General features: G+C 41.2%; 1 protein-coding gene across 1 annotated transcript in view; it reads right to left on the bottom strand.

Annotated features, from left to right (window-relative positions):
* LOC124287576 (monocarboxylate transporter 12-like) overlaps positions 1 to 18,247 on the bottom strand; it is a 35,931-nt gene extending 17,684 nt beyond the window's left edge. The window contains exon 1 of the mRNA XM_046724065.1: positions 16,678 to 18,247. Coding sequence (XP_046580021.1) covers positions 16,678 to 17,032 — 355 coding nt within the window. The 5' untranslated portion in view covers positions 17,033 to 18,247. The remainder of the gene's footprint in view (positions 1 to 16,677) is intronic.

Below are 18,247 nucleotides of genomic sequence, written 5' to 3'. Positions count from 1 at the left end.
ACGACGTGTCTACCATAAATCATTTTGAAAACTTCACTGGACTGGAATGATGTAACAACTTGTGAGGGAGTGGAATGACACTTGTAGAAGTCTTGGTAGGTAAAACATGCTTGGTTGTACATAAAATTTGAAATGTAGACCAAAGGCTGACGCTGAAGGAATATTGTTCGACACACAGGCCTAGTTGACATAGAACAGTTGAAGCCACCCCTCTTCTCACACAGTCGTGTGAAAGATTTGTCGTCACTCCGAATTGTTAGCCTCATCTGGATATGGTACAGACGATGGTCTCCTGTAGTTCTACCTGTAGCTACCTGATAGTTTTTACATGATATCAGAAGGGGAACACAATCAGCGATGCTTACGTCTTCCCTGTATGACTGTATTCTCCAAATACACAGGATCATATTGAGATGTCCTACGTCGCAGGGGTTTTGACCTATTTACACAACTGTATCTCGGAATATCTCGACACAGTGATACTGCTTGTGTATACATACAACGTAGGGTTAAATAGACACATCGAATGTCCAAAAGACACGTGGTATGTAAAACAGGCACACGGAATGTCAAGCAGACACATTGAATGTGAAACAGACACCTGCATGTCGGATACCTGAATGTCAAACAGCGGAATGTCAAACAGACACCTGAATGTCAAACAGACACACGGAATGTCAAGGACACACTTAATGGCAAACCGACACCTGAATGTCATGTACCTGAACATCAAACAGACACACGGAATGGCAAACAGACACCTGAATGTCAGATACCTTAATGTCAAGTAGACACACGGAATGGCAAACAGACACCTGAATGTCAGACACCTGAATGTCAAGCAGACACACGGAATGTCAAGCAGACACCTGAATGGCAAACAGACACCTGAATGTCAGATACCTGAATGTCAAGCAGACACACGGAATGGCAAACAGACACCTGAATGTCAGATACCTGAATGTCAAGCAGACACACGGAATGGCAAACAGACACCTGAATGTCAGATACCTGAATGTCAAGCAGACAGACGGAAGATGGCAAACAGACACTGAATGGCAAACAGACACCTGAATGTCATGTACTGAATGTCAAACAGACACCTGAATGTCTACAGACACCTGAATGGCAAACAGACACCTGAATGTCAGATACCTGAATGTCAAGCAGCCACACGGAATGTCAAGTAGACACACTTAATGGCAAACAGCACCTGAATGTCAAGCAGACACACGGATGTCAAGCAGACACACGGAATGGCAAACAGACACCTGTATCTCAGGTACCTGAATGTCAAGCAGACACACTTAATGTCAAACAGCACCTGAACGTCAAGCAGACACACGGAATGTCAAGCAGACACACGAAATGACAAACAGACATCTGAATGTCAGATACCTGAATGTCAAGTAGACACACTTAATGGCAAACAGCACCTGAATGTCAAGCAGACACACGGATGTGAAGCAGACACACGGAATGGCAAACAGACACCTGTATGTCAGATACAATGTCAAGCAGAACCTGAATGTCAAGCAGACACACGGAATGGCAAACAGACACCTGTATGTCAGATACCTGAATGTCAAGCAGACCCACTTAATGGCAAACAGACACCTGAATGTCAGATACCTGAATGTCAAGCAGACACACTTAATGACAAACAGAGACCTGAATGTGAATGAATACTCCGGATGTCAAATTGGGACATGATGGCCAGAAAGCACCAAACGTCACATTGTAAAATAGATATACTAGTACGTCGATTTCAAACAGACACGCCAATGTCACACAGATACATTGAATATTGAATAAATACACCGAATGAAAATAGACACACCGAATGTCAAACAGACACACCTACTGTCAAACATACGATCGAATATCAAACAGACACACTAGGGACAACCTGAGAAGCGGCATGTTGAGAAACCCATAAACGTGCTGAACAGAATGTCAAACACAAAGAATAAATGTCAAACAGATATATGACGTACAAACCAGTAACACAGAATGTCAAACAGATACAATGAAAAACACCCGTCATATCAAATGTCACTTAGACACGCCGCACCTAAAGTGCAATTGTTGATTGCAATTTTTTAATGAGGCTCCAACCCCGATTGTCTGTCTGTCTTGCGGGTATCGGGTTAAGTGTGTGTGTGCGAGCGTGCGCACGTGTGTCTGTATGTCCCTCTGTGTGTGTGTGTGTGTGTGTGTGTGTGTGCGCGCGCGCGCGCCCTAACACTTACCTGACGGTCATTTTGGAAAGACACCGTGCTAAATATCCATGCTCTACCATGTTCTAACCATTAAGAATGAACTGAAATTGTAAAAATGCCATTCGCCATTCTAGACTACAGGTTGTATTGCTACATGGCATTTCTCACTACGGCGTTCATTAACGCCAACAGGTTGTACACGAGGTGACTTGGAGAACACCATTCTCTGTCAATGCATATTTCGGTTTGTAAATTATCATTATCAGGTTGTATATGTTGTACCGCTGACATCCAAGCGATTGGACGCCATTTGAGGAGACCCTGAAAACGTGTCGATGTCCAAAAAACATAATTATCAAATGAAAACAGAATTCTAAGGTGACTTCCCCTGGTGATAATTAAACAAGCAAAGAAAGTAGGCTACTGCAGAGACTCACGAGATCTCGCGAGATAAGACCCGACAGACAATCTGCACACAAATGATCCAATTTTCCGCTGTTGAACTGTAGGCCTGTATCAAATGTATCTGAAAGTCATCCCGTGTTGGGAGTGGGCCACTGTGGTTCGACATGTGACTCGCTGTTATAAACACCGAGATGCTGTGTGCAAGTGAACCTTTATTTGAAACATGATGTCACAAGTGTGTGGATTATATCACCTAGGATAGGGTATATTAAGGTAATATTCACGAAGCTTAGGTTTATGAAGGTGAAGTTGGACAAGTACCCGGATAATCCCCGTGGTATAATATAAGAGATACAACAGAGGTATCACAGGTACAGACAAGGGGTATCAACGGTACAGGGATACATAAAGGTTATGAAGCATGAAGGGGCATATAGATGATATACTTGGACATGGGTACACAATGGTGCTATCATCTTGATTACGGTATATGAAGATTTACTTATATTATCATGATTTGGGTACATGTATGTTATATCGTCAGGATTAAGACGATATCATCTGAGATATACAAGTGTGTTATCGTCCAAGCTACGGTACTTATGGACGTAGTAAACTGGACTATGGTACATATAGCTGATATCGTCTGGACTATGGTACATATAGGTGATATCGTCTGGACTAGGGTACATATGGGTTATATCATCTGGACTATGGTACATATAGGTGATATCGTCTGGACTATGGTACATATAGGTGATATCGTCTGGACTATGGTACATATAGGTGATATCGTCTGGACTATGGTACATATAGGTGATATCGTCTGGACTATGGTACATATGATATCGTCTGGACTATGGTACATATAGGTGATATCGTCTGGACTATGGTACATATAGGTGATATCGTCTGGACTATGGCACATACCTGATATCGTCTGAGCTAGGGTACATATGGGTTATATCATCTGGACTTGGTTACACACATGTATAGGTGATATCATCGGAGGTTTGTAACTTTTAAGTGATACCTCGCTATTGAGATTTCTTCATTACAAATAAACAATAGTATTACAATGAATGCAACAGAATCACAAGTCCATCTTTGGTTCGTATTCGTAAACCTAATACCCTCTCTATACATGTGTCACGATGCCGGGTTTCGGAAATTACACAATGTGTAGGCTATTGGTATTATGGACTGATGTGGGGGTTTTCCGCTTGTATAACGCTGCACTGGGCAATATTCCAGGTACACGACGGTGGTCTGTAAATAACTGAATTTGGACCAGACCATGCCGTGATTGACATGACGAAGGCGAGCAGCATGCACAGCAAGGAAGTCCAGCCGACCTTCACCTTTTAATGACTGAGCAATGGTTAACGGTATAAATGATGCTATTTCTTCACAAAGGCCTGTTACCTTTTATGGCCTTTAAGTGTTATTGTCACGTAAGTCTACCGTCACTGTATGCCAACATCTTCCAACTATGCTAGGCCTTGTGATGTCCCCTTCAATGAGTTGCCTGTCGAATAAAAGTTCCACAACAGAACCTGATGTGTAGCGATTTTTCCTCTGTGAGATGAAGCCTATTGGTCTTGTGTGGAGCAGCCATGAGCTACCATCCCTAGCAACACAGCGGCTGACTACATAGACAAGACACTGCATTGTATCTACGCAGTATCTCAGATCGTTGAGAGAGAGGAAACCTTGACTGGAATCCCGACCATATAGCTGTGGAAAATCAATACCGATATGGTGAACTCCCTGTACCAGTGCAGTCTCTCCCTCGGCGAGTTTCTGTCTCAGTATTACAGATGTCAAAAGAATGCAGCACATGCACACGCGCACGCATGCTCGAAGCGCGTGAGTGTTGCTCGAAGTCACTGCCACCAACACTACAACTTTATGATGGGGGTTGCGAGTGTAAGTCTGGACTGAACAAACCTGTGTAGAACAGTAGGGGCAAGTGACAAGTAACAGTAACAAGTGTGTGTGTGTGTGTGTGTGTGTGTGTGTGTGTGCGTGCGTGTATCATATCAGTGTCCTCCTTGCCCTAGTATGATCATGAGGCGACGTTATCACAGAATACTAATATATTATATTACATATTACATGTTCGACACACTTCACTTTATGACGTATATAACACCGGCTGACGTCCGTTTAATCTCCAAGCGGGAAGGTTACATAAGCTTGTCGCCATGACTACCGTATCCACATGTTCTTCAGGTGTTATAACAGGTACTAACAGGCTCTAAATTCGTATCAACTAGTCAGTTTTCAAGTGTGAAAGTATAAGTGGTTATTTCTAAAACAGACACCAGTGGTATCCTCTTTAAGTTCCGTAAAAAACAATCACTGACATATTGCAGACACGGTTTGTACCGTCGTGTTATCACCACACAAATTGTGGGATCCGAGTTGACTGTTGCTCGTCGTGAGAGAAGTTTCAAGTGAGGATGGGTACCAGGTTGGACTGGCTTGTGAGTCAGCCTGTCACCGACGCCGTATATCGGGGTAAATGCGGACAACCATTTGTTGACCAGTTTAGACCCGGAAGTAAAACGGCGCCATGATGTAGCTGGATAACACAATCAGTTGACAGTGCTCCCGTTGTAAATATATACCATCAACGCTGGGAATGATGTCTCTCAACTATTTGCGAAAACATACTCCATTAGGCGTAAAAAGAACATAGTGGTGAAATTATGTGAACGGATCTCTGAAAATCAGAGAACGATAAGGACGTACTGCTCCACGGTAGGGCCCGCCACATTTAAAGGCACAATGTCACACCACACTTCCCTAAAAATACATAATGCATTTCTCTTAATTCTCTCAATAATACTAACTATCTAACTCAGGAAGCTACCATATAATTTATTTTTGCACCCAGGTTTGATGACTGTTAAAATAAAGGAATAGGTATGGTCTAACCGCCAAACAGGAATCAAACGTTGTGGTCCAGAGCAAAGGTTTGCAATGCTTGGGCAACTATTTTCAGCCCAGTAACGTTCATAAACTGTCATAAGTTTTGGTGGAATCAAATGTTCAAGTATATACTTTCGTCTACGTGGTTGTTAATAGTTAATTACTGTTGCCAAATGGACTGCTAAATATCGATAACTAATTCAGCAAGGATTATGGCAAGGATCCATCTTGGACGAATACACATTTTGTTCCGAAATTTACGTCAACTCTTATCACATGCACGTTTTGTATGGGTTCAATGAGTAATCAACAGCTAGAAAATTCCACCACGAAAAAATACCTGACCCAAGATGACTTTTTCACACTTTGTGGCCCTCTAAATTAATCATTTTAATAACGTTTGGTCGTATCTCCACTTTGTTTGATGCTGTCCAAAACACTACCGAAAACAGTCATGCGTCATCTCATTCGTCAGCCCATACTGAACCTTTCCAAACTTTGCGTCCAACAGATGGCCAAAAAAATCAACCCAGACCATACGTCTGACAACGCTTCTCGTCGTTTGGGTACAGAAGTACACAATCAGATATGTAACACATTGAAATTCCCCGGTCTCAATTCGTATCGTCCCTGATGACCAAAAAATGACAATTTAGGTTGGTGAACATTATTCTGAAGACAGCGGAGCCTGCAAGCTTGGAACTGAGCCATCAGTATGGGTTTCAAGAATCGTTCTTCGGGATGATGACTATGTCGATGTAACAGTGGCTCAGTACCATGATGGTGCCGAATATTCGAGCACGTGTCAGTCCAACATGGACTCGTGTCCTACCTCAAGGATCCATAAACCTGACCAGGGGAAATAACCCAAGTCTTCTCGTCGTACTGGAGACGTATAAGAGAAACATTACGAGGTCTCTGAACATGGGGCATGTGATGTTGTAGAGAGTTTTAGCTATGGTTGCATATATACATGTATAAAAAATATACATTAGGTCTATCACATTGAAGCTAACAGAAGCCTGAGTGGCATACAACAGTGCACTCGAAAACCCGTCTCGGGGCTGGTTTTGAGATGCAGAAGAAAAGAATGTCACAGCCCAACCAGCATTGGCTCGACCTTCAATCACTTCCGGCTTCCGGGCAGGACAGAGTTATCCGTTTCACGAACACCTTTTGTGAGTAGGGTTTGAATTTCCCTCTTCTATTTCTAGGTGATAGTAGTCCTCTATTTCTGTTTCTTTTTCTTATGACAGACATACACGAATATAAATGTCCTCAAAGTGTGAGTTCGAATTTAAGATTACAAACTTAATCTGCATGTCTATCTGGCCTATAGCTAATCTGAGGGACATCTGGACCGGAATGATGGAAGATGACATTAGCCTCACGGACGCTAGTGCTCCTCCACCAGTCAGGACCGGCGTCTCACGACCTATATTGCTCGCTCAGTACAGTCGTACTGAAGCTAAAGCGCATTCGTCAGGCCCGCGTTGCTACCGACCAAACTTTTAGCCCAATTAGTCAGATCTAGCGGTGAGTAATATTAATTGACTGCCATTAACACCAAGCTGTGGAGATCTCTGTCGCAAAAAGTACATAAACGTTGTTCTGCAGGAAATGGTTGGCGGCACGACCGTGTGGACATTAGACATTGCGCAATGTAGACATCTACCTAGGTGAAGGACAGAAGAAATAGTGTTCCTAAATGAAGGACAGAAGAAATAGTGTTCCTTAATGAAGGACAGAAGAAATAGTGTTCCTAAATGAAGGACAGAAGAAATAGTGTTCCTTAATGAAGGACAGAAGAAATAGTGTTCCTAAATGAAGGACAGAAGAAATAGTGTTCCTTAATGAAGGACAGAAGAAATAGTGTTCCTTAATGAAGGACAGAAGAAATAGTGTTCCTAAATGAAGGACAGAAGAAATAGTGTTCCTAAATGAAGGACAGAAGAAATAGTGTTCCTTAATGAAGGACAGAAGAAATAGTGTTCCTAAATGAAGGACAGAAGAAATAGTGTTCCTAAATGAAGGACAGAAGAAATAGTGTTCCTTAATGAAGGACAGAAGAAATAGTGTAGTCCCTAAATGAAGGACAGAAGAAATAGTGTTCCTAAATGAAGGACAGAAGAAATAGTGTTCCTAAATGAAGGACAGAAGAAATAGTGTTCCTAAATGAAGGACAGAAGAAATAGTGTTCCTAAATGAAGGACAGAAGAAATAGTGTTCCTAAATGAATGAAGAACAGAAGAAATAGTGTTCCTTAATGAAGGACAGAAGAAATAGAAATGTGTTCCTTAATGAAGGACAGAAGAAATAGTGTTCCTAAATGAAGGACAGAAGAAATAGTGTTCCTAAATGAAGGACAGAAGAAATAGTGTTCCTAAATGAAGGACAGAAGAAATAGTGTTCCTAAATGAAGGACAGAAGAAATAGTGTTCCTTAATGAAGGACAGAAGAAATAGTGTTCCTAAATGAAGGACAGAAGAAATAGTGTTCCTAAATGAAGGACAGAAGAAATAGTGTTCCTAAATGAAGGACAGAAGAAATAGTGTTCCTAAATGAAGGACAGAAGAAATAGTGTTCCTTAATGAAGGACAGAAGAAATAGTGTTCCTAAATGAAGGACAGAAGAAATAGTGTTCCTAAATGAAGGACAGAAGAAATAGTGTTCCTAAATGAAGGACAGAAGAAATAGTGTTCCTAAATGAAGGACAGAAGAACAGAAGAAGGACAGAAGAAATGTTCCTTAATGAAGGACAGAAGAAATAGTGTTCCTAAATGAAGGACAGAAGAAATAGTGTTCCTAAATGAAGGACAGAAGAAATAGTGTTCCTAAATGAAAGACAGAAGAAATAGTGTTCCTTAATGAAGGACAGAAGAAAGAGTGTTCCTTAATGAAGGACAGAAGAAATAGTGTTCCTAAATGAAGGACAGAAGAAAGAGTGTTCCTTAATGAAGGACAGAAGAAATAGTGTTCCTAAATGAAGGACAGAAGAGATAGTGTTCCTTAATGAAGGACAGAAGAAAGAGTGTTCCTTAATGAAGGACAGAAGAAATGTTCCTAAATTGTGTAATGTGACATATACTACTGAAAATGTAAGGATTGCAGAGTAACTAAAGTAATGTGATAGAATAGTGTGACCCTTAACCATTTGGAGTTGCATACAATGGAACAACTTGTCCCAGTAGACTCTGCATCACAATGGTATGACATCACAATCTCGATATGGTACTGCGGTGACGAAAGTGTGTCCATTTTGCTATGTGTCCAAGCTGACAAACACGTCATTACGTAAGGATTCACTTACAGATTTCGTTTGAAATGTCACGTTTAGATACTACACATTAGTTTTATAAATCAAAGACTGAATGACGTAGATATAAGTCAGTTACCTCTTCATACCATAGCATCTACATACTGATTAAAGGTATTGCACGTACATGTTCCTACTACTTTGTCTTTCTGTTACTCTACCTGCCATACCCTAGCATGGATATACAACATGTGTGAACTGACCACGCCCCTCTATGTTCACACTGTTTGTCTGTGTGACCCAAATAAGTAGGCTACTGACCACGCCCCTCTATGTTCACACTGTGTCTGTGTGACCCTAATAAGTACTGACCACGCCCCTCTATATATGTTCACACTGTTTGTGTGACCCAATAAGTACTGACCACGCAACTCTATGTACACAAATTGTATGTAAGATGGCGTCTTGTCCTGTTCTGTGATGTGTATGGTCCTGTGCAAAGAGAGTGGAACTGCGCTGGCTGAGTGGGTTAGATAGCTGACTGTGTGTGCTGGCGATTAGGTGCCTGACTCTGAGAGTGTGGGTTCGAGTTCCGAAAAGTACTAGAATCTGTACTTTTACTGTGTGTAATTCCAAACATAACATATGTTATATCTGACCACGTTATAAAAGGCACAGTGTATCAAATCAGTTGAAGTGAAGCAAGGGTGGTAGCGGAGAGTTCTTGGATGTATGACCCTATTTTGTAGCTTGACTCCTAGGTGTTTAGAGGACTTTCGTCCAGCTTCACAACGAAGCATATGTAACACATGTGGTCTCACCTCAGGCAAGTGACTTTGTGCCGGGGTACCCGGGAGGATGCAATGGTAAAATCACTGTTAACCTTCTAGCACCTACAGGCAGCTTGGGTTGTAGGGTAGTTGGATAATACTGTTTGAGCTTTGAGCATACACCTTGTGTATGGAGGTTAGTAAAATATAGGATAACGCATGTATTTTTAAAACATACAGTGAAATTTAATGTCTACTCATAAAGTGAAGATTTAATCTTCCACAATGTCCTGTGAATATCGAGTGCACAGCGTGAGACGTCTATTTGTGGATGTACATCAGCACGTCGTCATGGAGCCGGGTAACAGTAAAACATTGTTGTCATAGCTAACAATAGAATCACCACAGTCATCACATCTTTTCTGTTGCGCAATACACCCATGTTCTTCAAGTTGCAGCCTTCGTCACATAAACACGTGGTCGAGTTAACATTGGATGACACGTGTTTCCACACTGACAGATTGTTTTAGATTGGCTGACTACACCGAACGAAACACTGTGTATACTCACTTATACCCTGCTCTACACTGAACGAAACAGTGTGTATACTCACTTATATCCTGCTCTACACTGAACGAAACAGTGTGTATACTCACTTATACCCTGCTCTACACTGAACGAAACAGTGTGTATACTCACTTATATCCTGCTCTACACTGAACGAAACAGTGTGTATACTCACTTATACCCTGCTCTACACTGAACGAAACAGTGTGTATACTCATATGCTCTACACTGAACGAAACTTGTGTATACCACTGCTCTCTACACTGAACGAAACAGTGTGTATACTCACTTATACCCTGCTCTACACTGACATACTCACTTATACTGAACGAAACAGTGTGTATACACACTTATACCCTGCTCTACACTGAACGAAACAGTGTGTATACTCACTTATACCCTGCTCTACACTGAACGAAACAGTGTGTATACTCACTTATACCCTGCTCTACACTGAACGAAACAGTGTGTATACTCACTTATATCCTGCTCTACACTGAACGAAACAGTGTGTATACTCCCTGCTCTACTTATATACTTATACCCTGCTCTACACTGAACGAAACAGTGTGTATACTCACTTATACCCTGCTCTACATTGAACGAAACAGTGTGTATACTCACTTATACCCTGCTCTACACTGAACGAAACAGTGTGTATACTCACACTTATACCCTGCTCTACACTGAACGAAACAGTGTGTATACTCACTTATACCCTGTGAACGTGTATACTCACTTATACCTTGCTCTACACTGAACGAAACAGTGTGTATACTCTACACTTATACCCTGCTCTGACACTGAACGGTGTGTATACTCACTTATATCCTGCTCTACACTGAACGAAACAGTGTGTATACTCACTTATACCCTGCTCTACACTGAACGAAACAGTGTGTATACTCACTTATACCCTGCTCTACACTGAACGAAACAGTGTGTATACTCACTTATACCCTGCTCTACACTGAACGAAACAGTGTGTATACTCACTTATACCCTTACACTGCTCTACACTGAACGAAACAGTGTGTATACTCACTTATACCCTGCTCTACACTGAACGAAACAGTGTGTATACTCACTTATACCCTGCTCTACACTGAACGAAACAGTGTGTATACTCACTTATACCCTGCTCTACACTGAACGAAACAGTGTGTATACTCACTTATACCCTGCTCTACACTGAACGAAACAGTGTGTATACTCACTAATACCTGCTCTACATTGAACGAAACAGTGTGTATACTCACTTATACCTTGCTCTACACTGAGCGATACACTGAATGACGATATGTTTTTACATTGATAAGACTAAAAATTGGGTTTTGAATGGACGACACAGTCTTATATTAACTGATATTCTGTTTTAAACTGAATGACAATCTGTTTTAAACTGAATAACACCGTTTTGTATTAAAATATACAGTTTTACACTGAGTGACAATCACTAGATGACACATTCTCATACTAGTATTCACTGATACACTGTTTTACACTGAATGACAATCTGGTTTTACTTTTGATAACAGAGTCTTGTATTAACTGATACACTATCTCACACGAACAATCTGTTTTACATTGAAAACACAGTACTATATTAACTGATACACAGCCTCACACGAACAATCTCTTATACATTGGATAACACAGTACCATATTAACTGATACACTGTCTCACACGAAGAATTTGTTTTACATTGGATAACATTGGAACCATATTAACTGATACATTGTCTCACACGAACAATCTGTTTTACATTGGAAACACAGTACCATATTAACTGATACACAGCCTCACACGAACAATCTCTTATACATTGGATAACACAGTACCATATTAACTGATACACAGCCTCACACGAACAATCTGTTTTACATTGGATAACACCGTACCATATTAACTGATACACTGTCTCACACGAACAATCGGTTTTACATTGGAAACACAGTACCATATTAACTGATACACAGCCTCACACGAACAATCTCACACGAACAATCTGTTATACATTGGATAACACAGTACCATATTAACTGATACACATCTCACACGAACCTCACACGAACAATCTCTTATACATTGGATAACACAGTACCATATTAACTGATACACTGTCTCACACGAACAATCTGTTTTACATTGGATAACACCGTACCATATTAACTGATACACTGTCTCACACGAACAATCTGTTTTACATTGGATAACACTGTACCATATTAACTGATACACAGCCTCACACGAACAATCTCTTATACATTGGATAACACAGTACCATATTAACTGATACACAGCCTCACACGAACAATCTCTTATACATTGGATAACACAGTACCATATTAACTGATACACAGTCTCACACGAACAATCTCTTATACATTGGATAACACAGTACCATATTAACTGATACACTGTCTCACACGAACAATCTGTTTTACATTGGATAACACAGTACCATATTAACTGATACACAGCCTCACACGAACAATCTCTTATACATTGGATAACACAGTACCATATTAACTGATACACTCTCTCACACGAACAATCTGTTTTACATTGGATAACACTGTACCATATTAACTGATACACAGCCTCACACGAACAATCTCTTATACATTGGATAACACAGTACCATATTAACTGATACACTGTCTCACACGAAGAATTTGTTTTACATTGGATAACACAGTACCATATTAAGTGATACACAGCCTCACACGAACAATCTCTTATACATTGGATAACACAGTAAGTACCATATTAACTGATACACTGTCTCACACGAAGAATTTGTTTTACATTGGATAACACAGTACCATATTAACTGATACACAGCCTCACACGAACAATCTCTTATACATTGGATAACACAGTACCATATTAACTGATACACTGTCTCACACGAAGAATTTGTTTTACATTGGAAACACAGTACCATATTAACTGATACACAGCCTCACACGAACAATCTCTTATACATTGGATAACACAGTACCATATTAACTGATACACTGTCTCACACGAACAATTTGTTTTACATTGGATAACACAGTACCATATTAACTGATACACAGCCTCACACGAACAATCTCTTATACATTGGATAACACAGTACCATATTAACTGATACACTGTCTCACACGAACAATCTGTTTTACATTGGATAACACAGTACCATATTAACTGATACACTGTCTCACACGAACAATCTGTTATACATTGGATAACACAGTACCATATTAACTGATACACAACCTTTTTCACTCTCTTAGATGAACTGATACTTTTTCACTCAGAGGCCTTGGATAATGGGACGAAGAGGATCTTACATACACTGATACTCTATCATTAGCAGAGGCCTTCACGACAATGGGACGACAGAGGATACATTAAACACAAGACAAGACACGGTGACGTTATCTTCACAATGACGTGAGCAATACAACCGTGTGACTACATGACAAGACAATGACACTCCAATGTTGATGACAATAATGACAAGACGTTGAGAAACTGTTCAGATAATGACAAGACAATGTTGAGAAACTGTTCAGATAATGACAAGACAATGTTGAGAAACTGTTGACTGTTGTTCAGATAATGACAAGACAATGTTGAGAAACTGTTCAGATAATGACAAGACAATGTTGAGAAACTGGTCAGATAATGACAAGACAATGTTGAGTTCAGATAATGACAAGACAATGTTGTGAAACTGTTCAGATAATGACAAGACAATGTTGAGAAACTGTTCAGATAATGACAAGACAATGTTGAGAAACTGTTCAGATAATGACAAGACAATGTTGAGAAACTGTTCAGATAATGACAAGACAATGTTGAGAAACTGTTCAGATAATGACAAGACAATGTTGACTGTTCAGATAATGACAAGACAATGTTGAGAAACTGTTCAGATAATGACAAATGACAATGTTGTGAAACTGTTCAAATAATGACAAGACAAAGATAATGTGAGAAAAACTGTTCAAACAAGACAATGTTCAGATAATGACAAGACAATGTTGTGAAACTGTTCAGATAATGACAAGACAATGTTGTGAAACTGTTCAGATAATGACAAGACAATGTTGTGAAACTGTTCAGATAATGACAAGACAATGTTGTGAAACTGTTCAGATAATGACAAGACAATGTTGAGAAACTGTTCAGATAATGACAAGACAATGTTGAGAAACTGTTCAGATAATGACAAGACAATGTTGTGAAACTGTTCAGATAATGACAAGACAATGTTGTGAAACTGTTCAGATAATGACAAGACAATGTTGTGAAACTGTTCAAATAATGACAAGACAATGTTGTGAAACTGTTCAGATAATGACAAGACAATGTTGTGAAACTGTTCACAATAAATGTTGAGAAACGACAAGACAATGTTGTGAAACTGTTCAGATAATGACAAGACAATGTTGTGAAACTGTTCAAATAACGACAAGACAATGTTGTGAAACTGTTCAGATAATGACAAGACAATGTTGTGAAACTCTTAAGTAAATGACAAGACAATGTTGTGAAACTGTTCAGGTGATGACGAGAAGATGAGGTGAAACAGTTCAGGCCATATCAAGACGATATGGTGAAAACTATGTCATGGCATGGTTCGGGTGTTAAGACAATATGATGACGTGCAGCAGTTGGTAACATGAAAATATGATGACGTGCTGCAGTTAATAACATGACAATATGATGACGTGCTGCAGTTGATAACATGGCAATATGATGACGTGCTGAACTTGATAACATGACAATATGATAACGTGATGCAGTTGATAACATGACAATATGATGACGTGCTGCAGTTGATAGCATGACAAAATGATGACGTGCTGCAGTTGATAACACGACAATATGATGACGTGCTGCAGTTGATAACATGACAGTATGATGACGTGATGCAGTTGATAACATGACAATATGATGACGTGCTGTAGTTAATAATAATATGACAATACGATGACGTGATGCAGTTGATAATATGATAATATGATGACGTGGTTCATGTGATAAGAAATGTGATGACATGGTTCTGGTGATAAGCCGATGTCATGACAATGTGATAATCACAATATTAACACTAGGTTCTCAGAAAAATATAGAGGATAAAGAAGCCTTTTTGATTAGATGATACAAGAGGGAAAATAGCACGATATGGTGAATTGTGGCAGTGGATAAATAACACAACATGACCACATGGGACAGAAGATAAATAACAAAATATCACGACGTCTGGCAAATAGCACAATTTGATGAAGTTGTGCAGGACATAGAAAACAATATGACTTGGTGTTGGTGGGGTACTGGTAAAACAATGACGTGTGAGTGAATGAGTTTAAAGCCGCTTTGAACAGTTACATTAAGGCGTGTCAGCTGGAGGACTGCCCGAGGGGGGTCAGGTCTTAGCCCTGTATCAGCATGGGGATCATGCTGACACAAAACTACCAAGGTAAGAATCGGGATTCCAACCCCTGGTCGTCGGTTTTCTGGCGTGTTCAAAAAGCGCAACTGAGCACAACAAAGTGTAATTAGACAATGCACTATACAATAGCACATAAGACCTTATGATGGTGTGTTGTAAAGACATAGGAAGTGTTACACAAGACGAATAAGGATATGGCGAGGTGTTACACAAGACGGGTAAGGACACATGACGATGTGTTACACCAGACGGGTAAGGATATGACGGTGTGTTACACAAGACGAATAAGGACACATGACGATGTGTTACACAAGACGGGTAAGGATATGACGGTGTGTTACACGAGACGGGTAAGCATATGACAGTGTGTTACAAAAGACGAATAAGGACATATGGCGATGTGTTACACAAGACGATTAAGGACATATGACAATGTGTTGCACCAAACGGGTAAGGATATGACGGTATGTTACACAAGACGAATAAGGACATTTGATGATATGACAAGAATCCAATCATCCACATCGACCCTCTCAGCCAGTGACGTCGTACAACGTCGTAGCTTGCAACATCAATACCTAAATATAGACTATAACCTTCCAGTGTCGGCGCTTCAGACCTATTGTCAACACATACACCGCTGTCAGGGGTGGTTCTAACACAGACACACGCTCCATTGGGCTTTGCAATGTTCTTACTACGTCAAGTGGTCAATAACACAAATCGGGACAGGCAACTTTCACACAGGGTCATGGTATTCCAAGAAGAGACACATGTCATGTTTTACATATCCGTTGTCAGGTGCCCCACACTTGCGTAAATCGAGGTATGACAACCAGCGGGCGGATGGACAGTATTTAGCCAGCTTGCGTGGTCTATAATTCCGTGCCTCTAATAACAGGAATAGCAAATGTAATTAACCCTAAATGTCTTTCTGGTATTTTTGTATTTTTAGATGATGTATTTCTGGCACGGCTCAGCTTGTCAGCGGAATAGGTTATATATGTGTATATACACAATGTACTGAAAACAGGATTTTAGAAGTGTCATGACTCATCAATTCTTACCTGTATCGATGTCGTTGATGTTAAACTTGTTCATGATCTGTAGGTACAATGTGCCGTATGCGAAATGGAAGCCGTTACACAACACGTGAACAAGCGTGGCTGCCACCACCACTACCCAACCCCACCCGCCATCGGGGTAGTAGTCGGCGAAGTCCAGTCTGGGAGGAACCTTTTCCTGCATGCTGCACGGGTCTTTCTTGTGCACGCGGCTGCACGATGTGTCGCGTGTCGTCTGCGACTGTCCGCTGCGTGTGCTTTCCCCGCTGCGTGCGCTCTCGTCGCTGCTCAGACGATATAAAAGATGCTTCTCAGATTTACTGTTACCGACATCGTCGCAGGTTGTAGAGGCAGGCATTGCCTCGTCTCGACCTCAAAATATGCTAGTTATCACTACATACAATTGTACGTCAGCCACACAGTCTTGAAGGGTTGGCATAGTCTGAGTCGCCGATGGATATTTATAACACATAACGTGACTCCAAAAACCCGCGGTGCTGTTGGCAGAGGATTCCTCACGTCGATTCCCGGCTCATGGCACAAACTGTTGACATCCATCCGAGAAAAGACACCATTGCACAGTGGACCCCCCTCGTCGACTCGAGCAATCACCAATGGTTATAGCCTTTTCCTTAAACCAGAATCCTGCAGAGAGACACAGGCGAGGTAGACAGCAGTTATTTTGGTTTTCCCAGTGTAGCCACGAGTAGCGGTAGTGACGACGGAAGACTGTTTGCTCATGAATATCGTCTGCACAACCAGTTGCAGACGTAAACCAGCCAAGCTAGCAACGCAGACGTCAAAGTTTTGGGCGGCAAACGACAGGGCAACTGGTGGTGACGCGTTGTTGGGTATAGGGTTGGAGGTCCGGCTCTGTCCGTCTCTGACCACGAGGAATGGAGGATATGTCAGATGACGGAACTGAACGCACGAGGCTTACACTGCAATCTGGTGGCCAGTCATATAGGCGAGGAATGAGGCAAGGCCTATTGGTAGCCTGGCAGCTCGATCCCTATAGAAGGTCGCAGCCGGCCGTCAGTGCGACCCGATGGCGGTACGCATATCGATTGATTGTAAAACATGGCCTCGATTCTGTGAGGCAAAGCGGTAGGTGATTGGCTACAACCCATGTCGATTATTGGCGTCTGCTCACATAATGTATGTTCCTGACGATGTGTAGTTGTTGTAGTCCAACTGAGAGGCCAGGCGACATGCTGATCGGAGCTTGTCAGTTCGAATTCATCAATGTGACCCAATTAATGCGTCGACAGTTGTTGGAACTCACCAGCAAGGTGTGATTGCTCGGCCTCCAGCTGCCTGAGAACTAGCAAGGATGGGATGAGGCGTCATGCACGACCAGGGAGGGAGCTGAGGCGACGGAGTCGGGCATTAATATATGTCGGGGACACAGTATGGCCGTCGCTTTGTTGATAAACTGCATTACCCAGGTGTACACGAGCGTCCAAGAGCCTTGTCCGCACACCAGCAGTATGCAAATAAGTCAGCGGGATAGAGCGTTGTCATAGCAACACAATATAGCAACGCGCGTAATTCAACGTTGGTATGGTAACCC

The sequence above is a fragment of the Haliotis rubra genome, unplaced genomic scaffold (genome assembly GCF_003918875.1).
Source record: "Haliotis rubra isolate DU_JTF1 unplaced genomic scaffold, ASM391887v1 Scf401, whole genome shotgun sequence".
NCBI lineage: Eukaryota > Metazoa > Mollusca > Gastropoda > Lepetellida > Haliotidae > Haliotis > Haliotis rubra.
Note: the sequence above shows the minus strand (reverse complement) of the source record. Positions and strands in the feature narration are given on the sequence as shown.